Source organism: Talpa europaea (genome assembly GCF_964194135.1).
Source record: "Talpa europaea genome assembly, chromosome: 9".
Taxonomy (NCBI): domain Eukaryota; kingdom Metazoa; phylum Chordata; class Mammalia; order Eulipotyphla; family Talpidae; genus Talpa; species Talpa europaea.
Window position 1 is genome coordinate 10324397 of NC_140076.1, and position 26224 is coordinate 10350620.

The following is a 26224-nucleotide window of genomic DNA, read 5'->3' on the forward strand; positions in this document are numbered from 1 at the left end:
TGCTCTTCTGATCATCCTCACCATCCTTGAAACAGAAAAGGGCAACTGGCACCCACAGGTGGGAATGATTCAATTCCACCTTAGGGGGAAAAAAAGTCTCTAACTTGCTTGAAGTGGCTCCTACCTTCCATGCAGATCAACATTCCTCTGTCACCAGCTCCAAACTGGCCACCGCTGAGAAGCTAAGGGGACGCATCCCTGTCCAACATGGGGACGTGGGTGCTGCCCCAGGGCTCCAGCTTCTGGGGCGCCCCAGAGAGCGCAGGAGGAGGGCTCACAGCCGTAACTGGGGCAGCTGGGAAACGGGAGTTCTCCCCTGTTGAGGTACCAGCCTCGCTCCGGGGTGCATGTGTAAAACCACCTCCTGGAGGCCCAAGGATGGGCCATGGTGGCTGCAGAACAGGCATGGAGAGGTGTGGCACGGACAGCAGGTGCCTGCAAACCTCCATGTGCTGTGCCCAGGAGCAAGGTCCTGCCCGCCCTGGGGCTGGCCAGGTGTGCAGCCCTGGGATGGGAGCGTCTGCACAAGTGGAAAGATCAGCACTTGGCCTTGGGCCGGACACGTCCTGATCTGCCGCCGAAACCCAGCCACCCTCATGTTTTGAGACCAGCTGTTTTCGCCATGGTTTACAGAACATGTCCCAGAGTCTGCCCATGGACACGGGACAGGTATTCTGCGGAAATTCCTTCCCGCACACACAGGTGCAACGACCCCCTGAGCAAACATACCAGCAGGCTTAGGCATGTGGGGCTTCAACGCCAGGCACGCTTAGAAGTGCACATCTGGACGGCGGCTGCTGCACTTTACAGCCTCTTTACAAGGCTTTTATTTTTTTTACTTGAAGAGAAATAACGAGGGCCTCTGGAAACAATGGGCCGCCGACCTGACCCTGGGTCTGACCACACCACTGGCACGCAGCAGCCCCTTCTGCCTCACAGCCCACGTGAGGGAAAAGTTGAAGGTCCACGCCTTCGGGGCCTTCAGAGCCACCAAGGTTTAAGAGCTGCCGCCACTGAGACTCTATTCTATGTCGGGGACTTTGAACGCCTTGTTTGAGAAACCGAACCCTGGAGACAGCGCACTGAGCCACACAGCTGAGACAGGGCAAAGAGGGAAGGGCTTGGATGGGATCCTGGATCTGAGTTTAAGGACATCAGATACTGGTGAGACCTCGCCACGGACCACAACACAGCCGTAGGGTGGAGGAGAAAGTCAGTCAGGAAGGAATGGAGGGGACAAGGAATGGCCAGAAATCTGGGGCACTCCTGCACTGAGAATCCCAGGAAGGAGGGTGCTCCACCTCGCAAGGCAGCTGGGGCCACTGGCTGACAGTCCATAAGGCCACCCATCACGTCCACAGCGCAGCTCCCCCAAAATAAGGAGCGTGCCAGGACCCTGGGAAGAAGCTTGGCCAGGAGCACAGTGTCTCTGGGGCACCAGGGGGAGCTGGGCCCATTTTCAGAAAAGCCTTCACCCCAACATGTGGACAGCATAACCCAAAGCGTGACTCAAGCCATGTGGTTAGAGTGAACCAAGAATTCTGGAGGCATCGTGGTCCCTGATGCTGACTCGAGAACATCTGCAAGTGAACTTGGTCCCCACACTCTTGGTTTCGGCAGATGACTTCAGGCAATGGCATCAAACCCTGCGCTGCAGCCTCAGGGGTGCCGGGGCTGGACCCACGGTGTCCTCTGGGGTGGCGGCACCAGAGGCCTGCCCAGGCTGCTCTTCAGGGGCTCTAGGAACTGTGGCATGTACATCCCTACTGAGAGGAAGTGGTTTCGGGACAGCTGAGCCTGGACCACGAGAGCTGGCAGGGCGTCTCTGCACCATCTTCCTGAGCTGAACTGGGTCAGCCCGTGAACTGCTTCCAGCACTTTCACACAAGTGCAGGCTGCAGCGAGCCGAGCCCTGGGGCAGGTGGCCCCAGGGGCCCTCTGGGGCCTCAGGGGCCCTCTGCAAGTGGCTGAAGACACAGCAATGTGTGTACGGACCCAGGTACTAATCATGTGCCGACAAGCTGCAGCCAGCTGGACACAGCTTCCCGTGTTTACCTGCAGCCCCAGGGGCACAGGATGTGCAGCAGGTAGGCCTGGGAAGAGGCCCGATGCCCTGGGCTCATGGCCATCCGACTAGCTGAAGGGGCAGGGGATGAGGGCCATGTGCCAAACCCCTGGGTCAGGTCTCATCCAGCTCCAAAGGATCCTTAGCAATCTTCCTGTTACCCAATGGCCAGTGGGGTCTGAGTCCAGAGACCAAAAAGGGACTTGGCCTGAAGTTTTTGATGGTGAGTAGCACTGGGTGACCCCAAACTACAGATCTCATTCAGCCAGAGTCTGGGAAGTCTGGGTCAGGGTCTCTCCACTCCTGCAGTCCCTACCCAGCCTCCAAACTGTTCCTGGAGGACTTTCTTAGGAGGTGCATCAGAGCCGGCCTATGCATCCCGGGAACTATCCAAACCCTCCCAAAGCACGACAAGGGTACTCACAGCCTGTGCGCCCCTCCCCTCCATGCATACCCTATTCACTTGCTGACCACGCCAGGCTGGATCCAACTCAGGACTTTGTCCAAACAACTCCTGCTGCCCAGAACACTGCCTCAACTGCCCCCTGCACCCACCCAAAGCAAGCACTGGGCTCCCTCACATCACCCAAGGGTCCACAGCTTGCTGAGGCTCACAGGACTCAGTGTGGAGTCACGCTCCCCATCAAGAGCTACCCCGTGGAGGGAAGTGGGGTAGAGGCAGTCACAGAGAAACTGGTCTACCTGGGAAGCTGAGCAGACTCTGTCCGGGGCTTTTTGGGGTCAGTACCTTCTTCCTGCCCAAACTCCAGACTCCAGAAGGGAAGCAGGCGTGCAGGATAACCGCAGTGTTCCCATGGTCTGTACCCTAAGTCGTTCTAACAGGGAAGGCTGGGAACACTTCTGAAATCCAAGTGCCCAGATGCGTGCCAAGGGACCAATCCTGCAGCTACAGTCTTAGGCACGCAGGGACTCTTCTGCATGCCAAGGCACAGGCCCTTCCCCAGCAGCCCACCCAAGGCCAGCCCTCGCTGCTTCCTGACCCAGTGCCTGGTCTTGGTCCTTCACAGCACATAGCCAAGCCTACAAGGACTGTGAGCAACTGTTCCCTCTGTGTGCACTTTCTCAGCCACGTTAGAAAGTGAGCCCCATGAGGGTGGGGGTTGCACCTTCCGTCCATGCTTGGCACAGGAGTCTCGGTAAACGCCTGCTGAATATTCATCTGTACCTTCTCTCCCATCACCCCTGATGGGAACTACTTCACTCCATCTTGAGACAGGTTTTCTCGAGGTTTTCGTGTGGGCTGCTGGCCTTCAAACATGACTGATGACAGCACCCAAACCGCCCTACCCCACCCCCCAACCAGAAGCACACAGAACATGACACCCACACAGATGACCAGTGAAGATCAGATAAGCCTGCTGCACCGACAGCTGAGAGTTCCGAGTGGACAGGACAAGCCAGTGCAAGAGCCACCCTGTGCACAGCACTCCACTCCCGCCCCTGCACCCCAGTGCCTCCAGGATGAGCGGTAAGGAGACAAAGGCTCATAAAGCCTCTCACTTGCCCACATTCAGTGGGAGTAAGGGCAGAACAGAATCAAGTTGCTGGTACAAAGCGTCCCTGGGTAGGCAAATGGATAAAGGATCTTAGAGCCCTTGGTAGATGTGGCAGGCTTTTGATGCTAAAGCAAGGGACCAGGCACAGGCAGACCAGCGGGCTGGGAGACACAGACAGACAGACAGCCTCCCAGCCCCTGCATTCTCCATGCTCTCTCTGGCTTCTCTTATTTCCCATGCTCTCCGCCCAGTACTCATAGGTACCAGCACCCGTGCTCACGCTCCTCAGTGCTTTCTGCAATAACACAGCATCACGGGTGGGGGCAATGAAACCTGGGAAGAAAGCAAGGCCACAGATGGCAGCCACAGAGGCTAACAGTGGGAAAGCAAAAAACAGCCCGAGCCACTCCATTTTCCTTACGCAAGTCCAGTCTCTTCCAGCCCAAGGACCTGGTTCTATTGTCTAGCCTGGACAGCCATGGTGTCGGAGACTGAAGCTGGGAGGTACAGTGTCTGTGCCTCTTGTCTGGGTGGCCCCACCCACCAAGCTTCCTGCTTCCCATTTCTGCCAGGCCCACCCCACCAGCTCTCCACTGCCTCGCCAACACCACCAGCACTGAAACACTAACGTTCCCCAGACTCAGTACTCTCGTCCATGGAAAGGGGAGCCCCATGGGCCCAGGTCTGGAAGGCAGCAGGAGCATGGAGTTTCCAGGACCCAGGAAACAGGCAACACTTCTTTTTCATGCACGAATAGGGCTGCCTCATCCCTTCCTAGGCTCATGTTGTTCAAATGTCATCTGGCAAAGACAGAGAGTGGAGGGAAGGATCGGAGTCGGCCGCAAATCTAACATGCCCCGGAAGGGGAGCGCGGCAGGGAGCGGGGGAGGCCCACGGGCAGTCACTCTGGCCACTCGTGGGGCTCCACAGGGGCGCCAGCTTCATCTCACTCTGTAAACTTCTTCCAGACAAGAAGGGCTGATTAGAAAAGCTAATTAAAGCGTTTGAAGATTATCTCAGACCCGAAGCAAGGAAGAACACAGAATGCTTTCCCACCCTGCTCCTCCCCCCCAGACTCTGGCCTTCATTAAGCTTTGATTTCAATCAATTGCACACCCACTAAAATTAACTTATGAGGCCAATAAATTACAACCGCATGTTTGAAGGTATTATCTGCCGCAAGCCCAGCGCGAGGATCACAGCGCGCGGGCACGACGGCTGGCGCAGCTGGGAGCAATCATGCTCGGAAGCGAGCAGCGCCAGCCCTTCAGTTAGCGCATCTGGTCTCGGCAGAGCCTGGCCACAGTGGCGGTGCCGAGACCCAAGGCAAAAGCCAGAGCAGCGAAGTTCTTTCTTCTCTAGGGACCTCAAAAATCAAAGCGCTGATCTTGGGCTTCAAGGCAGCCAACGGAGCTCCAACCTCAAGGAGGATGCTTCCCTGGCAGCTACAAGAGCCCAGTCTACACCCAAGGCGCCACCGGAAGTCCTTTCCAAGAAAAGGAGGTCGAGGCATAAGGTTCTGGGACTGATGAGCGATCCTAGACTAGGGCCTAAAAAGAGCAGTCAACTTGCCAAGTAGGATCGAGAAGTGATCCTGTGAGCTAGCCACCCAAGAGCTGGCAAGCTCCACGCTCTGGGTACGAGGCTCTAATGACATTCCCAGGACCAAGCCAGGCCCAGGGATAAGAAGTAGAAACCATCTTGGGGGCTGGTTAAGTGAGTCGCTGGCAACCAGGCTGGGAAGGCCGGGGAAGGGAAGTGAGTAAATTCAAGATGACTTGGGGCAGCTGACCCCACCCAGCCCAGCACTGCATCAAAACAGGCCCACCCTCCTAAACACGCTCAGCAAATTTGCTATTTTAATCTAAAAGCAGGGTAGTCTGGGTCATGCCAGCAACAGCTGCTTGGTAGTTATTCTTGTGGGGTAAAGGTACCACCAAGATCTCTTTCAGCCACTGATACAAAAAAAGTTCATCAAAATTGGGTGAGATGGGGGTGGGGAGGAAGGGGTGCAGGAAACTATGAGACACTCCGGCGGATCACTTGGGGCATGTGGCTCCTCTCCCGGGGCACGCTCGCTGCTGACCATGGGGGTGGAGAATGCAGAGTGCGGGGAGGGGCCCAGTCAGCCCCAGCGCCGGCCCCCTCGCTCTGGCCATACCAAATCCATATGCTGATGATTAATTCTAATTCCCTGCAAAGTCAAAGCCTTTGCAGACCAGGGGATCAAAGCCCAGAGCCCGGGGATAGAATCCAAGCCTTTCCCTCAGGATGCTGATGAAGATTTTATCTCTCATGGCAGAGAGAAGCCTCCGGGGACGCAGTGCGCTCTCCCGCTCTGGAAAGGCCAGGGCGGCTCTGGAGGCCTGGCTTCGATCAGGTTTCCACTGGAAGTCTCCAAGCACCCGCTGCAGTCTGTTGTGCTGGTGCCTCCTCCTGCTCATCTTATCAAGGAGGAAGGACAAGGCTAGTGGGTCCACATGAGCAGAGGGAAGGGTCCCAAGAAGCTGCTCTCACTCCCGTGCACGCAGGCAGCACTGTTCGCCAGGAGTGGGGCCTGCCTGCTTGCTTGCTGGAGGGCAACTTCAGCCTCTGCCCTAAGTCAATGGGGCCGGCAGGAAAAAGTACCCGGATCTCTCTTATTGTTTTGTTTCTGGTCAACTCTCCAGCACCTGAGTTCAGCAGTCCTTCCAGTAGAAAATCAGGGTCCTTCCCGCTAGTGGTCGACAAATGCAGAAGTTCCCCAGAGACCCCTTAATGCACAGGGTTCTCACACCAAGAGGGCTCCGAGCCTGATGGCTGCAGCCCGGCCATTTTGAGGGGGTGAGGAGTCAAGGGGCCTGAGCACAAGTCAAACCCAGTCCGAGCTGTGGTCCCTCGGGACCCAAGACTTCAGAAATGTCAGGGGTTGCCAGGAGTGAAAGCAGGGCTGGGAGGTGTGTGGGGTGCAGGCCAACCTGTGTGGAATGGGGCACTTGGAAAGGCAGTTTTGCTTGGCCAGCGGCATCTTCAGTCACCACCTTCACTTTCTGGTGTCTCCCCCAGATGCAGGTAACCCTCCCCACCTCTCAAGCAGCAGCTGAGTAACCTGAGACAGGAGGAGCATGTGAGAGAGGCTCCCCAATGCGAGGGGAGACAAGGAGGCCCCCCAACATGAGGGGAGACAAGAAGACAACTCCTGCAAGGGCTCTGGGATGCCCTCCCCGGAGGCAGGGACGCAGCGGCCCCAACGGCGAGTCAGGGAGCAAGGGAGTAGAGGAGACCAGGCTGCTGCCCTCGCACCCCAGGGAGCAACCTGGTCCCTAGAAGACCCAAGTGACGGCTGGGCTGCATGGCCTAGGGCATGGGCACAGGCAAGGCCCCCCGGTCGCCTCCCTCGGCTCCATGAGCAACTCCCAGGGGCCTCCTGGAGCAGAGCAGTGCATGAGCACTTTTTAAATAAAGAAAAAGGAGATTTGGTTCCATAATTTTCAGAAATGGGCTGGCTCTTCATGTGTGGTCTGGCTGGACAAGAGTTCCTCCATGTGGCCTCAGGAGGGCTCCTCAGCCCACTCTGACTGCACTGGTGGGGGCCCAGGACAGACCACCCTCGGGTGCCGTGGCTGCAGTCACTGGGGAACATGGCGCCCTGCCACCTCTGCGGGGTCACAGGCCTCCCCTGCCCTCGCCCCCAGCCACCCCAGACATCTCGCAAGGGACAGAGCAAGAGGTGACTGAACCACTGGCGCATGAGGGACACTGAAGGCACAGTGACCACAGGGACCCTCGAGATGGGGGCGTGCAGGGCTGGAGAGTGGGGAGCGGCGCAAAACACATGCTCTCTTAGGTGGGTTTGGTGTTTCTGTCATGTCTTAGGTCAAAAGTGCCACTTTCCCCCAACCAGCTTCCAAGGGAAGTTTATTTTTTTCCTAAGAGTTTCTTGATTTAACATGTTATATCAAATAACTGGAGGACTGTCCCCACTGTCCGCAAAGCGGAGGCCTGGGATTCTAACCGCTTCAGCTGTTCAGAGGATTTGCTTCACTTCCATTTTCTTGCAAACTACAGGGGAGGGCTAAATCCCACCCACCTCAAAGGCTTTCAAAGGGTGTTTTCTATATACCTTTAAAGAGTGATATTTAAAAAAAAAAAAAAAAAAAGTGACAGGGCCCAAAATGCTCATGAGCTGGTCCTTTACAGAAAAGCATGCTGCCCCTCCTAGGCGACTGCTTTTATACTTTAGTAGAATTGCACATTTTATAGTTTGCTGGATTTTTGGTACAGAACTTTAATGTAAAATGAGATTCTGAGAGGAAGGCCCTGGAGCCCTTTCCTGCCGGGCTGAGGGAGCGTGGTGGGGGCAGGCTGGCAGCAGCACGAAGGAGAGGGCCCTAATCAGGCACCGCAGAAGCCCAGCTCAAGGCAGGCAGGCAGGGGCTGAGTCCCACAGACTCGGGAATCAGCAGGACACGCAGTGCGGGAGCAGCTGCCCCAGCCGAGAAAAGAGTCCCGTGCACATGGAAGGCTCGGAGACAACAGGTCTGAGTTGGCCTCCTGCCTCGGACACCCAAGTCTTTCTGAGTTTTAATTTTTTTCACCTGAAAAGTAGGGGCCAAAACAGCCGTCACACCTGTGAGGAAGCAAGATGTGTGGAGAATACGCCCAGCACACGGCGGGCGCAGGCAGGCCGCCCCGACCCGTCGCCAAGTGAGGCCCGGCTCCCCGCCATGGCCGCCTGAGTCCCAGGGGAACCAGGTAATGGGTTCAAGGGAGACAGCTAGGCTGGGGCTTGAGCTCATTCAATTTCCCAGCAGAGCCCCAAGCATCAAGGGCAACGGGAGGAGGTACTCACAGGTCTCGATACTGGTCAAAGGCATTGTTGGCTTCCACCTCCAGCTTTCTCAGCCGAGCGGAAGGCATGGCCCCATCTTCCAAGGGAGGGTCATACTTGTTACTCCATGGTGATCTGGAGGGGAGGAGGAGAGAACATGAGCTGTTCCAGAAGACACAGCCTGTGAGCTGTGAGCTGCAGTCCAGCTAGCTAGAATTTCAGAGGAAAAGCCACGGCTCAGAGCAGACATTTTCCCAGGTCCAAACACAGCTTCTCACGGTCTGCAGAGCAAGGGCTCAGGAGCTGGCAAACCCCACCCACCACCAGCCACACTCTCCCGGCAAGTGTCTAGATGTCTTTGAGCCTCTCTTTCCTCATGTCCAATGAAGCTACCATGCTGCCACAAGGCTGCGATGAGCAGCAGAGAAGGGGGTGGGCGGGGGGGCATCGAGGCCAGAGTCTGGCACACGTAAATGTCCAAACGTGACTCCCTTCTTCAATCTCCCTTTGTTTTCAAAGGAGCTGGACTGGCCAAGAGGCACCCTCTCCTGCAGGCAGCTCTGGGTAGACTTTTACTCCAAAGACCTCACTAGGAAGAGAGGTGCCTGTGTGCAAGCAGGCAGGAGACTCGCCCAGTGGAAAATGAAGACCACACGTAAGATGAAGCCGAGCAGTCTCCAGGGCACAGAGGCGCCCCCACGCCTTGGGGTGCACACCGTGGCTGCGTGGCACGGAGCACCAGCCCGATTTTTCCCAAAGACTTGCCGGTTTCTTAAACTGTGTCTTGCCACATCAGGAAAACATTTAACCACAGGGAGCACTGGAAAGAGGTTATGAAGGAAATAAGTACTCATTAATTCCTGCAGGTGGAGTTCAGAGAGCTGTGGGCTCAGAGGAAAAAAAAAGAATTAAAAAGGTGAAAGGAATGAAAAGGAGCAGACAATATGGAGTGGGGAGGCAGTCCCCGGTCACTCGCACGCCTGCACAAACACCTCCTGCGGCCCTGGCAGACATCCACTGGGCCTCTCCGCCCACTGACAACAAACCACCAAGGCCTCAGAGAACCTATGATTTTGGATTGATGTTAAGGGAAAAAGGCTAATTCCAATTCCCAATCCCCAGTTTTAATTAATTCTGAGCACAAACATCTGTCTTCTTGGTAAGTGATTGGGGCGCCAATGTCAACAAATCAAGGCAAGCAAGCTGGGTGACCTCTCCTCTGAGACTCCTCGGACAGATGCCCCATCTTTACCTACAGGACCCCAAGCAGCAGATGCCCTGACTGGACTACCTCAAAGCAAAGGTGGCTGTGGAAACCCTTCTTTCCAGGTCCCCACTTAGCACACAGCTGGTAGACTGCAAGAACGGGGTGAAGCACCCCCTTCTGCCCTGTGACCAGCTGCTCTCATGATCATGTAAGACTGTGCACACAGTGCTGGAAAGAGCCTTCTGATCTGCCAGGACCCCTCTGGCTCAGACAGCAGGGTGAAGGCAGCCTGAGCACCCTTGCACCCTACCCCTGAGCACCCCCCACCATCCCGAGCATAGGCCAGCATGTCCACTCCTGTTCTTGCAGAAGATCTTGTTCACCCCTCAAAGCAGCACTGCCTGACAGCCCCTGCCCCCGTGATGGAAGCACCCCAGACCTGCACTGGCCCCATGGCAGCATTGTGTGGCTGCTGAGCACTGAGGCTAGGGCAACTGAGAGGCTGCATTTTTAGTTTTATTTAAAATTAAAGTCGGGCCTCCCTGGTGGCTCAAGGGGTTAAGACGCAACCTCTGAATCTATCCACAGCCTCTGCGGCACGAGTTCGATCCCCGGCCAGATAGCTACCCACACAGCACAGCAGACCTCTCCTGACTCGCCCACTGCTCCCCTCAGCAGTATATTTCGGTCGATCTACCTATTCTGCTCCCCACTCTGTCTCTGGTGAATCCTCTCACCACCACCATCCCCACACCTCTGGCCTGTACCCCAGTTCTTGTATGCATAAATAAATCTTTTTTTAAAAAAATAAAAGTCACTTAATATTTAGATAATCAACTGTGGCACCTAAGCTCACGAGGCCAAGTCTTTTGTGGCTTGTTCTGCATTATTTGCCCAGCACCTAAAATGGTGCCTGGCATTCAAGCACATGCTCACTGGACTGATTACATTCTTACACAGCCCCTATAAAGCAGAAGCAACCAATGCCCTTGCCTCCCTGGGGCGGGTGCCTGCGCTACCTGCCTTATGCCTGAGAACCCAGTCCAGCATCAGTGTGGGCGGGTTCTGGCTGTGGGCGGAAGGCTCAGAGCACAGGGTGGGAAGAAAGGCCCCCAGGACTTCTGCTGGTGCCCTCTGAAACAACAGAGACAGAGCAACTTTCAGCATTTTCTGCCCAGGAGCACCTAAGGGTTAAAAAAGGTCCACTGGGCCTCTTGCTCAGTCCTCTTGCTGTCACCACCACTGTTTACTGGGAAGCCAGGCCCAGCACCCCTGCGCACTGGGCTGGGGTGTGGCTCTGGGTGCAGAGTCCGAATCTGCCCACACCCTGCGTGGCCCCCTCAGACTCCCCTTCTCAGCAGGCCCCGCACAGTGAACGGCCTTCGCCTTTCTGGGGGCCCGGAGGACCCACCCCAACTGGCTTTCATTTAAGGCGACCTGATCAGATGCTAGAGCCCATTTCTCGGCAGACTGGGGGCCTGGAACTTTCAAGAAGCCTGTAACTCACATTTCTCCTGGCTCACAGACGGCAGCATTTCAAGCCTTTAGTCCCGGAGCCGGGGTAATTGTAGCTGGGGGAAAAATCATAACATTACCCAGAATATCCTTAGTGGAAGGGGCACTCAGAACACATTTAAGAGCTTAAATGGAAGCCATTTGAAAAAAGACAGATGGACAGGAACGCTTAGATTTCAAAAGTCAGGCCTTTCATTTCCCTCCGAGAATGCTTTTTGTTTCAGCTAACAGGTTTCAAACAGTGCTGCTGGCAACAGCCACACCATAAGGATCTTATTTAAGTGAACGATCAAACAGTTAGGATGGAAATGTGTGGAAAAAATCAAAAGGCCTTGAAGTTTTATATCGAGAAGGGAAAAAGGAAAGGAATGTCCTTTGGCATGACACCCTGGGCCCCGCTTCGGCTGAGGTGACCCCTTGGGAGCTCTGGCAGGAACCGGTGGGGGGACCTGGAGAGTCTGCAGGTATCAAGTCCCAGGGCAGCCTGGCCTTGGCATGGGTATGGCCACGATCCCAGCGTTCCACAGGCTACTGGGAACAGCTGCCTTCCACAGCAAGCTGCAGTTTCCAGGTGGAAAAGACCTATCACACGGATATTAATTAAGCAACACTCAGCTCAAGGAAAACCTCTTCCAGAAGCCTCCTGGAACTGAACCCCAAGTCCAGGGAAGGTGCCTGTGCTTTGATGATGGGTTCTCATTTGTCAGACCACCTAGCATCCTGATGGACCTCTCACGGAGCACCGGACCTGGTCCGACTCCCCTGACATGGGCTAGGCTCAGAACAAGCCCTTCCAGGCTGGCCACCTGGCCTCGGGGCTGCCTCAAGCAGGGGCTCTCACGACTGCACCTCCATCTCTGCCCGACCTCCTCCTGGACTCGAGAGTATCCACTGCCAACTTGCCATGTCTACCTCCACCCAATGGGACTCTCTAAAAACTTACCTCAACTCCACTTAATGGGTATCTCAAGCTTAGAATGTCCCCAAATCTGCAACTCCTAGAATCCTCTCACCATGATAAACATGCTCCGGTTGTGCAGGCCCCGCCCTGCTCTTTCACCGACACCCCGACTATCTTCGAACGCTCCCACCTCCAACTGCCCCTCACGCCTCTCCACTTCTCGTCTCTGAGTCAGGTCAAAATTCAGTCTCTACCCACTTCTACGTGTAAGTGGGACACGATTAGGTGTCTAGTCTCCTAAAAGATCAGTACTGAGCAAATCTTTTCAATTTACACCAAGTTCGGAGCTATTCAGCAGTTCACGTTTCACACCCCAACGGCCCCGCGCTAAGTCCTAGTCCCCTCACCCTGTCTTCAGGCCCTGCACAAGCCACCACACCTCTGACCTCATCTCCCAGCTCGCCCTGACCTCACTGACTCTCCCACCGGCTTCCTGCCGGGCTCGCACCCGGCCGTCCAGGGCCTCCACATAGCGCACTTCAGTTTTCATCTTCAAGCATCACTTCACAGGTTGCCACTTCACTGTCTGTTCACTCACTGACTCCCCGCTGCCTTGTACCCGCTTTTCAGCCTACATGGCTCATATGTGCGCTACTCCCTGGCTCCTCTGGCTCACTGCAAGAGGCTCACTGGCGTACACAGCACATACTTAAGAGAATGATGCATTCAGGGCCAACAGTGTTATTTAGTGTTAGAATTTCCATTTTACACACGACAGAACTAAAAACCAGCGATATAAAGTAATTTCTCAAAGTCCCCACCGCTACAGTGGGTGGTTCTGGTTTGGAGCCCCTGTTAACTGACTCCAGGTATTTTTTTTTCCTGCTTTCCTGCTCAGGCTCATACCAACTTCCAGAAAAGAGCACTGAGTTGAAGCTTTAAGCCTCAGCTGTGGTTCTGTGGCCTCTGAATAAACCTATAGCAGATTGCCATTCTCTAAGGCACTGACTATAGCAACCCATCACACACACACACACTAGACTGGTGTAGGGACTCCTCCTGTTTTCAAATAGGAAGGACGGCTACAGACCCTTAGAAAACTAACTTAGCTATCACCTCCCTCCGGAAATCCTCCTGGACCAACTTCAGTCTCTTCTGTGCTACCGTCAAGCCCCAAACCTCAAAGCCGGGCCCTGGTGGCATGAATCCCACCACACAGTAATGGGTTGCTGGGTGCATCTCCTGTTCTCCCAGGGCAGGGACTAACGCCAACCAGTTATTTACAGCCCTCAGCATGGTGATGGGCAGAGAAATCGAGTGGCATGCTGATTTGACAGAGCTGCATCGAGTATCCTCAAGACCCTCCCTGTTCTCAAGATCCCACCACGTGGACGCCTGCACCACACCGTCTCAGGACTCCGTGCAAGCACAGCGAAACAGCTCAGGGGTGTTGAGGCATTCCACAAGTATCTACGGGCTGGCGGGAAGGGAGGGAGGGGGGTGGGCCAGCAGGGGTACAGGCAGAAGGCTGAGGGGCTGTCAGTCTGTCACCATTCACTGGTCCTCGGGCTGCCAAGGGCAGTGGTAAGGGTGTGCCTGGCCCAGGTGCTCCTGGCATGCCCACCGTATCCTGGAGGCAGCAGCTCACCTATAGGAGTCCCCGTCTCTGTTGTAGTCACACAAAAGGTAATCCTTTCCCACCACCTTGTCCCTGGCGATTTTCAGGGGCTGGTCAACAGAAGACAGGAGATCTTCACATAGACTGGGGACCTGGCAGAAAAAATGGAAAAGGCAGACACAGAGTTAAAACAGCGCATCCAATGCAGATCGGCTCACCGCAACCGACACCCGTCATGGCTGGCACATCCCACCTGGCCTCGGTACCTGCCAGAATTATGGGCCTGTTCTTCTCTTTCCGCATGTGTCTGTCTAACACTGACTCTGTCCCTCCACAAAGAAAGCTGCTCTTGAATTACAGTGAAGTGTGGTTCCCCATGCAGCCTTCCCTCCAAAACCGTGCACAGCTTTAATTACCTGGTCACCAGGGTGAGCCAGAGCATTTAAGTTTGTCTACACTTGGGACTGGTCTCTGGTGGGCCAAGTACCAGCTAAAGTCCTGAGATGAAGGTAAACATCTTAAACACACAGGAATCCAAAAAACTCTGAAAAGAATAACCCATCCGTGCTGAGAACTCCCACGGGCTTTCATGCTGGGTGGAGTTTCCACTACTTTCTAGGCCCCTGGCCAAGCAGGACCAGCCACTCTCAGAGTCAGCTTTACCTGCTGCAAAGGTAGCTTCACACCAGCATCCCTCAGAGCTGCTCCCTAGTGGGGTTATCTCAGGGGACACACCTGGAGCTGCCTTGCTAAGGAGGAGAGCCCCATGGGCTGAAGTGGACAGGGCCGAATTTGGGGCAGATGCTACTGAATTTGACACATGGCCCTGCTAGTAACCAGGCCGCTGGCTGCCACCTCCTCCCAACTCAAACATCTATTTCCCCAAAAATATTCCAGGAAGGAATGGCGGCAGGTTCAGAAGTGAATTCCTTCAGGGTCAGTCACTTCCACACTGTATTTTCAGTGTGTTGACTTATTCATTTCACAGGCCTGGGTTATGGAGTCCTCGCCATTTCGTTAGCCAGGCAAGTGGCTGCCAATGACACCAGTGAGGCTTCCAAATGGAAGAGCTAAATTATCTGCAAAGACACCCAGAGAAGTAGCTCAGCAGAGGGGCTCACAGCTACAGCAGGTCTGGGTTCCTCTGGAAGCCCCTCACCCCGGCCAGAGAGACAGGGACTGTGATCCAGACTGCGTGGGCCTCCACTGCTGCCAACTCCCAGGGAGCCCGGGACTCGGCGCGCAAGGCGCTGTGCACAGAGGGGACGCTGCCCGCCCTGCATCTCACGGCGGTTCTGACCTCTGAAGCAATCAGCTTCTTAGGCACGACCTCGCTCCATCGTCTAGCCCCTGAGACATACAAACCAACAAGCCCCGTCTGTAACCGGCCTGTTTTCAGAACCCCCTCCCCACCCACACTTACCTGTACCGGTGTACCTTTCACCCCCACCCCCACCACTCCAGGGGCCTGCCCTTTGCCTGCACAGCACCGGTGGCGTGGCGCTCACAAGCATCCTGGGATGCAATCAAGCAGTCTCCTACTGTACAAATTAGAGAATCAAGGTCCAGAGTCATTTAGTTGCCCACGGCCCACACAAGAAGCAGGAGAGAGAGAAATCTGCCCATTCCACCACTCTGGTTTTACAGCCAGCGAGAGGAAGGGCCCTTCAGGGTAAAGGCACGGTCTGGTGGCAAATAATGCCTTCCTGGCCTCCACCCTGGTCAGGCCAGTCCTGGTCGAGGCACATAAGATTCTGACCCTTCCACCAGGTAGCTGGGAGCTGAAAGTGGTCTGCCTGGCCCAGGACACGGCCGAGCACCTCTGTGCCTGCCTAGCCCGTCTCTCCCGAGGGTCACTGAGTATTCTGTTTGGTGGCCGCCTTGGTCTGCCTGCTGGTTCGGGCTTTTGCCAAGAAGCCCATTCTAACCAGCTGGAGCGCTGACACTATTGGTCCGGTTTATCCTGGATTAGAGGATAAGATTAGAGGATTCTCTTAGAGACCAAGAGAACAGGCTTTGAGGAGTAGGCTTCCTGACTCAACTACTAACTGGCCTGATGGTCTTGGGCAAGTCACTTTACTTCCCTACTAAGATTTGGTAGATAATCAAGAGCAATCCAATGGGTTTGTGGATCATATGAGATAATGCATTCGGTACGCAGTCCAGTGCCCAGCAGAGGGGGTGCCAATAACCGCTGCACTGCCATGTCTGCTCTCCTGTGTTTTCAGTACCTGCTGTCTGTCAGTCTTAGACGCAACACACCTGACCTCGCTGCACTGCCTCTGGGGACGGGTGCAAATGGACCACAGAAGCCAGTCCTTCTTATTAACCCAGCCCTGCCTGGAGCCAGCTGTTTCCCCTTTCCTGCCAGTAAAGCTGCTTGCAGCTAAGTTCCCCTAAATAGGAGTGGGATAGAAAGGCCTGTCCGCTCCTATCCAGCAGGCATGTACTGCTGTGTCTTGTCGCCTGTCTCAAGAGTGTTGATGCCACAAGGGCAGGGGCTGCCGCCCTGTCCACTGCTGTATCCTCAGTGCCTGCAGCCATTCTGGACACACAAGTGTCCACACGTGGGAGGAAGGGAGAGAAGCCTGAGAACGTGGTGCCTCCCAGGCGCCAATGTGTTTCATTTTAAAGTTAATAAATTGGTGGGCCTTCCCCGGTGGCACAGCGGTTGAGCGCTGGGCTGTGAAGCTGCCTGCAGCCTCTGCAGTGCCGGTTCAATCCCCCGCCACCGGGCGAGGGTCCCCCATGGCGCGCAGACCCCTCCTGCCGCCCGCTGCTCCCCTCAACAGTGTACTTCGGTCCTTCTGCCTGCTCTGCTCCCCGCTCTGGCTCTGGTGAATTCTCTCACCCTCCCGCGCTTCCGACTATACCCAGTGCATGTATAAACAAAAAACAAACAAATAAATAAAGCATGCCTCTATTAAAAAAAATAATAATAAAGCCCATGGAGGCACCAACTGACCTCAGAAGGAGTCTAACCTATACTTCAGGAAATCATGGCACAACCCAGAAAGGCACGCAGAGTTCATGAACGGCATGTGATCTGCCCTTCCAGGAAGCACCGGGGACGTGATGGGGCTGACTGACCCTTCAGCCTAGCAAGTCTAATTTTCGCCTACTGGATAAACTCTCAAGTTGGGCCCTATTTTTGTATTTAATTTTTCTCTGTCTTGTTTTTCTTCATCAAAAACAAAGTGCTCTTAAAGAACGACGCTGCTGTTGTTGGAGAATGAGCGGGAGGGTGTGCAGCTGCCTGAGGCGCACTGGCCATGACCAGGTGCCACCTACCCAGCCCTCCCTCCCACTCCTGCCTGAACCACCTCCACCACCAACCACACTTGTCCTACGCACTGCTCCCTGAACGTGCATGTTTGCACGTGCACTCTTACACTTAAAAATCCCCTCCATGTAGGACTGTTGGAAAAATGTAGGATTGGCCAATGAAATTTTAATGGCGATGCGTATTCTAGCATAAATGTCCCAATGTTACATGGGACAGATACGTATATTCGCTCAACCTGGCAAATCCCTGTTGCTCTCTCAAATCTTACCACCTGCAGGGCCCAACCCAAATTCCAGCTTCTTTATCAAAAGCCAAATTCTCTGGACACCTGCAGAAGCAATGATGCCAACTGAACCCCAAACGCTCTGGGGATGGTGGTTCCAATAGTGTCATTGCTCGATTTTACTCCTTTACCACTTACACTCTGTACCTCTGAAGCAGACAGGGGTCTCCCAAGCCCGGCCCAGTGCCGAACACTTTTGTGGGTGCTCATGTATGCTTGTGGACCTCTGCAGAAGTAGGTGTTAATAAACCCTGTGAGCTGAGGTCATATATTATAGACCCAACATAGAAGCACTTTGTCTCTGTAAATCCAGTCAATTAGTAACTCTCTGCCTATACTCTTCCCCAGCCCGACCCCAACCCCCCAACTCATGTCAGATGCTTATAGCAGGGGAAAAAAAAATTACTCTCATTACTCTCAAGGATTATGAGTCTGCACCAAAAGGACAGGCTCAGGTGAAGCGAGAGTTCACCGTGGTGCGTGAGCCATCAGTTCTGTTCCCTCGAAGCCACAGAGGGCCAGGCAGGAGCGGGTGGGTGTGCCAACCCCAGAGGCCCGTGGCTTCTGTCCAAACCGCCCATCTGAACTACTTAATAGTCTTTGTAAGGAATGTGCAGATAACACAACAAAGGTGTCAGGCCAATCTGGGCTGTTGGGGGGATTTAAATTTAATTCCAAGTCTTTGGAATAGCAGAAGATGCCACCCTGGCCAGGACAACGTTCTGCCCGCTGCTCTGGTTGGAGGCTCGGAGCTCCATCTATTTCTCCACAGCCTCCAACTCCTTTGTGGACGTGTCCCCAAAAGTGGGAATCACCAGGCCCTCTGATGACACCCTCACCTACCCCACCAGGCGGCCACTGGAAGGATTGGGGAAGGGGAATAAAGAGTAAGGCAGGGAGAGAACAACCCCAGAGGGCAGGTGAGAGGCCGTCAGGTGACATCCTCACTACGAGGAGAGAGGAGGAGAGGAAGTGACAGTCAACACCTCCAGTGTGGGCCGACTCTGTATGCAAACTCCACCAGCATCGCCTCCTTGCCACGCAATCAGCCCCAGGCGAGATACGGCCCCACCCGTCTTCACGAAGGGGAGAGCAGGGCCTGAGACTGCTGTCCACGTCACACAGCCAGCGGTCCCCATCTCGTCACTGACAGAGTGTGAGACACAGCAGAGCTGGGTTAAATGCTCACACCCAGTCCTGCCACTGCCCCAAACCCAGTACTTTCCTACCCTCTAAACCAACAGCTGATCACATGAAGAGATACAAATCAGAAGTTTCCGGCCACAAGTGGGGCTTGTGCTGGGGCCGCCATATGGTTCCACTTTGCCTCTTTCCCTTCTCCATTAGTTATTAATGTCGAAAAAAATTGTTCAACCAGAAAAAGAAACTTGAGATGAACCCTCAAAAAAAGCACAAAAGCCAGACCAGTTCAACTCCACGGCTGATCTAATCCACGGCGCCCTGGCCTTTAAGGAGTGCACTCCTGTACCTCAGTGCTTAAAAAAAGGCCAAGGAACACACTCTGTCTTTAGGTCTGCCTGCTGGCACAGCGCCCGCCCCAAAGGTGGGACCCCAAGGCAGACCCCACGCCCTGCCAGTATTCTTGGTGAGACACATTGGTGGACTCGTGGCCTGGCAGGGGCTTGGCGGTGGCCCCCCAGCACAGCCCCCTCCCCAGCAGACAGCAGGGCCTTGGACAGGGACCGGGGGCAGCAGAGGTATCTGCTGACAAGTTCTTCCTTTCATTTTTTCCAAGGCCCCAAACTTTCCTCTTTTCCCCTAATAGAAAGAAAACAGTGTTGCCCACAACACACATGCCAGTGTCAGGTGCTGTGCAGTGTGGCTGCAGAGCATCAACCTCCACGTCAGACGCAAGCCCAGGTCCGTGGCCAGCCCCTTCCTGGCTGAGTGTGGCCTTCCCAGACCTCAGGCCCCACCTCAAGGACACGCTGCCCTCCCCAAGCACCGAGCGCCCCGCATGCTGCTGCAAGCAGCCCTGATGAGACGGATTCGCACCTGCCCTTGGTGCTCGCCCTGCCCTGGGAGATGTTGCACCAGGCCATCTGGGAGAACCCGGAGAGCAAGAAGAGCAGGGCTGTAAAGTGAGCCTGGGGAGGGGGGTCTGCAGGGAGTAGAGGAGGGGCACAGAGATGACACAGAAGAGGGGGACACGGCAAGGAGGGAGGGGCCCTGAGGCCAGTGCAAGAAGACAGGAGTGCGGCTGTGGCTGGAGTGTGGCAGGGGGCACGTAACCTGTGGGCCACTCCAAGTGGGGTGGCAAGCCTATTTATAATAGGTAATACAGTCACACGGGTCAAAATGCAGAAAGAAGCAAGAGCACACTCAGGGCACACGGGCAGGCTCCGTGGCCTATGGGAGATACCAGACACCGACCCCCATTAGTTCGTGCAGAGGGAGCATGAGCCCACCCCCAACTTTCTCACAGCTGCTCTGTTACAGGGACCTTGGCAGGTGGTGAGAACACCCTTCACACAAAAGCCACTCTTGGGGGTTTGGAGCTGCCTCGCACGAAGAAAGCTCCTTCAAGACAGCAACCTCACCCTAACCCACACGTCCCACTCTGGTGGTTCAGCTTAGTCACACCGAGGACATTGGTCAGTGATGGGCCCTGCATCCAACAGGGCCAAAAGGAGTCAGGTGACACCGACTGTACTTCGGGACGGGAGGCAGCCACTGTTCCGGGACACAGGCAAGTAGTGGGTTGGCCTCAGCGGTCTGCCCCAGCTCAGAGTCTGCCACCAGGGGTGAAAATCACTTGGGCAGACGGTACCTTCACCAGGGCAAGGCTGGAGGCCCAGGCGCATCCAGAACCCAGCCTCTGCCTTCTGGGCAGGCAGGGAGGCACCTTCCCCACTCTGGGGATGAGGAGACGCGGGTGCAGGGAAACTGCTTGCCTGGCTCCCAGGGGAGCAGAGGGTGAAGGGTGGAGTGGACTGGGATCTAGGTGAAGCCCTGACCCTGTTCTTCCAAAGCACAGAACCCACAGGGCCATCAGGATGAACAGCTGCCCCGCCACCACCATATGCTCAGAGGTAAGGGGGTGAGCAGAGATGGGAGGTGAGTCTCTGGGTCGTGTGGGTCAAGGCCCCCAGCTCCCAGGCGAGACCTGAGCCAGCAGGCACATGGCTCTTCTGGACTCACCCCCCTACCCGTCACCTCCACCCTCCTGATCCTCCCCTCTCCTCAGGGGCAGCCTCTCTGTTCATTAAGTGATTCCCACACTAGGTACGAATGGCTAAGTAACCGCACTGTGTCCTGCAGACAGGCACGCGGCGTCCCGGCAAGCGTGGGGAGCAGACTGCTGGTTCGGGACACTCGCCTCTGGGCCACAGCCCAGCCAGCAGGCCAAGCGCCTCCAGGAGAAGAAGAGGCCACAGCACAGAGCTGGGTGACAGTCGCTTGGGCCTGACATACACGCGGCTGGCCAACATTAGGAAACCATTTTGACCAACAAATGTTTCCAAATTCTACTTGGAAGTCAGTTTTTCACATTGCCATTAATAACAAAGGGCCTTTTCAAGAAACGACAAGTCCCCCTCTCTCCCTTCCTTTTCCTTTTTTCTCTTCTTAGGCAGGTGCCCCAAACCACCCCTGAGATAAATAATAAACAAAGGCAAACTTCCCGGGCTTGGTTTCAGCCATTCATTCTCAAGACTCAAAAGCTCTGCCTTCTGGAAGCTTGCGGCTGGAGTAAGAGGCCAGAACAGTTTTCTACAGGAAGGGTCAGGAGGGGCAGAACAAAGAGAAGACAAAGTGAAAGGAGAAATGAAAATCACTACATTTGAGTCAACCAGGGGCACACACAAGGCTCCCGTTGTCCGCATGTAACCTTACGCTCCCCCGAAGGGGATGAACCGATGAACCTGAGCCTAATTAAATTAACCGTTCCCTGGCGGGGAGCAGAGAGCCAGGCTCTCTCCCTAAGCTGACCCTGTCAGTAAGGCCTGGTCCCTGAGGGACAGAGCACAATGCACAAGCACCTCCAAGAAGCCAGAGGCAGGAAAGTCTCAGGATGGAAGTCAGCGTGACTCGACGCTGGCCACTGCACGGGGACACTGAGCTGGTGGAAGTTGTAGGCGGAGGCTCCTGACCCCCGACCCCTACATCCTGGTCACAGCCTCTTCCCCACTTGGGACACCCATCCCACCCCCCATGCCAACTAAGGACTTTCAGCTGCCCTTTAGGCCTCCTCCATGCATCCCCAAAGCACCTGAGCGCAGGCAATTGTGATCCTCCCCTCCCCATGCCTCACAGGTTGGGACGGATACGAGCTCTGCCCCGCACAAAGCTGGCAGGGCTGCTTTGTGTTGGTGAGGTTGTGCTGAACTACCGGAATGGGGGTCCCTCAAGTTGAAGTCCGTGTCTGTCTCCGGGGGAAACAAGCTCCCATGTTCCCCAGCGCCTGTCTTAGAGCTGGGACTGGGGAGCAGGGCGAGGGTGGGGCCGAGGGCATGGGCCACCGCAGCAGCAGGGGGCACAGGTGCAGGGAGGGGACCCATCAGTGACCATGATTGCCTTGGCAGCCACCAAAGTCCCAGGGATCCTGCAAGTTCCTGGCAAGTGCGTGCACGTGGGAATGAGGGGGTGCAGGCGTGGGAACCAGCACAACACCCCACGACACAGACCCAAAACCGGCCAGGGGCTGCCTTCCTCTTGGCCGGCTGCAGGGGTGTCCTGCACAGGTCCTGCCACTGCAGGGACATCCCATGAGGTTCTGTTTTCAGCCGGCCACAGAAGGTGACCGCGCGTGGGCAGGGACAAGCGTAGCTCCCGCTGGGGAGCAGCAGCTGCACTCCAAGGCGGCCAGTGTCCCCTTCACCGGCTGGGCCTTCCAGGACAGCGGCTCCTGTCTCTCCACTTTGGCGCAACTGGAGGCAAAATCAACTCTGTGGCTTCAGATAAAATTCAACCCCACGCAGGAGGGATGAGATGCGGCACCCCGCCCTGGAGGAGCTCGAAGCCTGAGAGGGGAGGGGCGTGCACGGAGGGTCCTGTGCTCCAGGGAGCTGCGGAGACACAGAGGAGGGTGGCCCAGAGCTTCCCTGGGGCTGAGCGGGAGAAGGGCAGCTGTCCAGGGACTGAGTCAGGAGAAGCGCCCGGCGGCAAGGGACCCTGGAAGAGCTGGCCGCTGAGCCACCACCCAAGCGCACACCGCCAAGGGCTGAATTTACAGTACGTGAATCATTTCCCCATAAAGCTGGTGTTTAAATTAAAAAGTGAATCCAGAGAGAACAGGGACCTGTTAGTGAATACAACGGCAAAAAGAGAGAAGAAAAGCGAATTGGTGGTTCTGGCAGGTAAGACTATGGTATCGACTATGTCAGGTCGGTAAAAGCACCTCTGGGCATGGGGAGCCGGGCACTGCTCCCTTTCACTTCTTTCTGCTGCCCTTATAGCCCACAACTTTCCTGCATCAAAATAAATGGGGTGGATGGGGGTGGGGTGCACATTCTGAAGGGGGTGCGCCTGGCCGGGAAGCCAGAGCTGGGTCTGCAACCAGCTGGCAGGGCCAGGCGACCAGAGCCTCCTCCTGCCCCTCCTCTCTGGGATGGACCTAGGAAACAAGATGGGGTGTATGTTCAGGGAGGAGGGGCTAAAAACCATGAGACTAGATGCGCAGTAAGGGTCATTTTACTTGTAAGATCCTACAACATTTCATAGTCCAAGATTTAATTCATTTACTTATCCCGACAGCCATCCAGGGAAGGCTTCATGCGCTCATCACATTTGTGACATTCTTCCTGAAACAAGACACCTACCGAGCACAGCACTGTGAGATCCGGCACTGACGGGACCCGCTGGCCCCAGGCTCCCAGTCTGAGGACACCGACGGAGGGCCCAACAGAGCCCCACACGCACCGGCCGGCAGCAGCAGGACAAGCTGGGACAGCAGGAGCCTCACCCCTGAATCTCATGTTCATGTTAAAAACTCAGGAAATTGCGCTATACACAGAACCTAAATTTCCTCTTCTCTCCTGGGGATGATCTGCAGTCCCCCCGGAACCAATCTCATCACTAAAGGAAGCCCTGCCTTCCCACAACACTGGGGTCCTCTTCATTTGGCAGCTGGTGCAGCACCAAGGTAGGGGGACAGGGACTGTCCCGCCTCGCCCCAAACCCCGCAGGCGCCGCTGCTCAAGGCAGCCACATTCCCAGCCGGCTTCAAAGTCCAGGCAAGCAGACTGTGCGTGCCCTGCTCTTCTCCAGTGTTTTTAATGTTTCCCAAAACAGATGTGCTCTGAGGGGGCGACCCAGACACTCCATCCAGGGCTGGAGCTGCCAGCCTGCAGCGGCACCCCTTCCGGCCCGCCCCCTCTGCCCCTGGGGAGGACCCTCTGACTGCTTGCTCGGCTCCCACTTTGAGAGAAGCTACAGGCCGCCTCAGCAGAGGCTCTCCAGGGATTTCAGCAAATCCCACTCTGTGTGTCCACTGGCCACAGGAGGCCGCATGGTTCCTGAATCGCAGGTGCTCCAGACATCCCACTGGAAAATTTTCCCAGGGTTGGCCAGACCCATGTATCTTCCTCACCCTGGGGTGCTCAGCTCTGTCATCACCCGGCTCCTTTGCACGGATCCCCGGCCTTGGTGGTCTTGCCCACTCACCAGGGGCACAGGAGGACTAAGGCCTTACTCCATTCTCCCCCCCCCCACCCCGAGGCCAAAATAATTCTCTAGTTCTCTCATCCGATTAGAGGCTCCAACAGCATGGATGCCAGGAGCACCCCCACCACCACCCTCCAGGGCTGGGGAAGATACAGCAAGGTTAAACAAAAATGACGCACTCAAAAGCACTTGCACAGAGGATTCCAAAGAGACCTGATTTTCCAGTACTTAGGCTGAAAATGAAGAAGGAAAAAACTTCCCCCAAACAAGTCAGGGCTTTCAAGGGGACTTGCTGAGTGGTAAACATTTTGCAAAGATGGAATTTTAAACACAAACACAAAAGGGCAGAGATTTGAGGCAGAGATGGGCGGTCCCTTAATTAGGGAGAGATCTGCAAAGCCTGGGGAGCTCAGCCACTCTCCCTGCGGCCTCTGGAATGGAAAGAATGTAGAAGCCAGTGGAGCAATCAAGGAGAGAAAGTCCTGCTCCGACCTGACCCTCTCCTGGACAAGAAGCACCTGGTCTTGTCCTTTGCCACCTCCGCAGCAGTCATGGGGAACTCCAAGAGCACCAGAAAAGGACCCTGGGAGAAGACAGGCTGGACAGTCTCTCCCTCCCGAAGGGGCCCGGCACAGACGGCACACAGGAAAGCTGTCCTGGCCGGTGTCTTAAAGCAAAAACACAATTCACGGGAATATTAAATAAATACCCCCTTCAGACCAGGGGCCATTATTTTCTGGTTTCATGTCTTATATGGCACTTTCACACCTATTATTTTTTCACACCTATTATTTTTTTTTATTTTTCTATTTTAATTTTTTTTTTTTTTAATAGAGGCATGTTTTCTTTCTTTCTTTGTTTGTTTTGTTTATACAAGCACTGGGTACAGTCAGAAGCGCGGGAGGGTGAGAGAATTCACCAGAGCCAGAGCGGGGAGCAGAGCAGGCAGAAGGACCGAAGTACACTGCTGAGGGGAGCAGTGGGCGGCAGGAGAGGTCTGCGCGCCATGTGGGACCCTCCTCCGGTGGCCGGGGAGCAGCCGGGGATCGAACCGGCGCTGCAGAGGCCGCAGGCAGCTTCGCAACCCAGCGCTCAACCGCTGCGCCACCGGGGAGGCCCTCACACCTATTTTAAATGGCTTGAAATATCCTGCAAATGAGCAGGCGATGATCTGTAAGAAAATAGAAAAACGCTATCCCCCTGCCTGCTCCAGAGGGACCCTCACCCACTTCATTTGCAGGTGGTGGTTTTCCCCGAACAGCAACACCCACACCATGCTCCTCTCTCAAAACAGTCAATGCAGCATTGGGGTGCAGTCTTTGTATTTTTCATTTCCACGTTTTAAAAGGACAGGTTTATTAGGAAAAGGAGAAAGATGAAGAGGCATCTGCATAGTTACAGGTGGGATGCAGGTTTTTTTAAACAGGAAAGCTAACTTCACTTTGGCGAAAGCCCCATGTCCCCAGCAGACTCAGAAGAGTCACCAAGGCCCACACTGAGACCCACCCGCCCCATCAAGGTGGGCTTGTTGCCCCCTGGTGTCCCCCTTAAAAACACTGAGCCCCTCTCCACCTGAATCCTTGTCATCCATCTGGGGTCTCTGCCCCCATGGCTGTGACACAAATGTTCTGACTTAGCACTCTGCCCCCAGAGCTTCAGCTGGCGGGAGAGTGGGGGGAGGCTGGGCACACTGAACAATGAAGACCTTCCAAGAGCAGGTTTAAGTAGAAGGTCAAAGGAACAGTCCTGAAAATGCCTGGGAAGGAGTCGCAAGTACAGTGCACTAGCTGGGAGACAATAATGGAGTTCCTCATGGTCGTCCCAAGCAAAGCCTCAGGGAAAAAAACCAGATATTGAATTTACTACATGGCAGGAAGAAGACCTTGACTTCTAGGGCAAAAAATCATTGCAGATATTTGCATATCAAAAATAAAATTTTATGGCCTCCCCTGGTGGTGCAGCGGTTGAGCTCTGGGCTGCGAAGCTGCCCACAGCCTCTGCAGCGCCAGTTCGATCCCCAGCCACCGGCGAGGGTCCCACATGGTGCTCAGACCTCTCCTGCCGCACCCACTGCTCCCCTCAGCAGTGTATTTCATCAGTCTGCCTGTTCTGTTCCCTGCTCTGGCTCTGGTGAATTCTCTCACCCTCCTGCACTTCTGACTGTACCCAGTGCTTGTACAAATAAATTAATAAAATCTTTTAAAAATAAAATAAAATAAAATAAAATAAAATAAAATTTTAGGGCCTTCCTGGTGGGTGTAGGCAATTTTGCACAGCACTGTGAAGCTGTCTGCAGCCTCTGCAGTGCCAGTTCGATCCCCGCCGTCCAGGAAGCAACCCACATGGCATGGCAGACCTCTCCTGCCTCACCCACTGCTCCCCTCAGCAGTCAATCTGC

General features: G+C 55.2%; 1 protein-coding gene across 2 annotated transcripts in view; it reads right to left on the bottom strand.

Moving 5' to 3' along the window:
- Positions 1-26224, bottom strand: part of CAPZB (capping actin protein of muscle Z-line subunit beta) — a gene marked incomplete at both ends in the record, with an annotated part of 105179 nt that overhangs the window by 18892 nt on the left and 60063 nt on the right. For both annotated transcript variants that reach the window (XM_084241666.1, XM_084241665.1), the window contains 2 exons: positions 8414-8527; positions 13664-13785. In XM_084241666.1, the coding sequence (XP_084097792.1) occupies positions 8414-8527; positions 13664-13785 (236 nt within the window). The remainder of the gene's footprint in view (positions 1-8413; positions 8528-13663; positions 13786-26224) is intronic.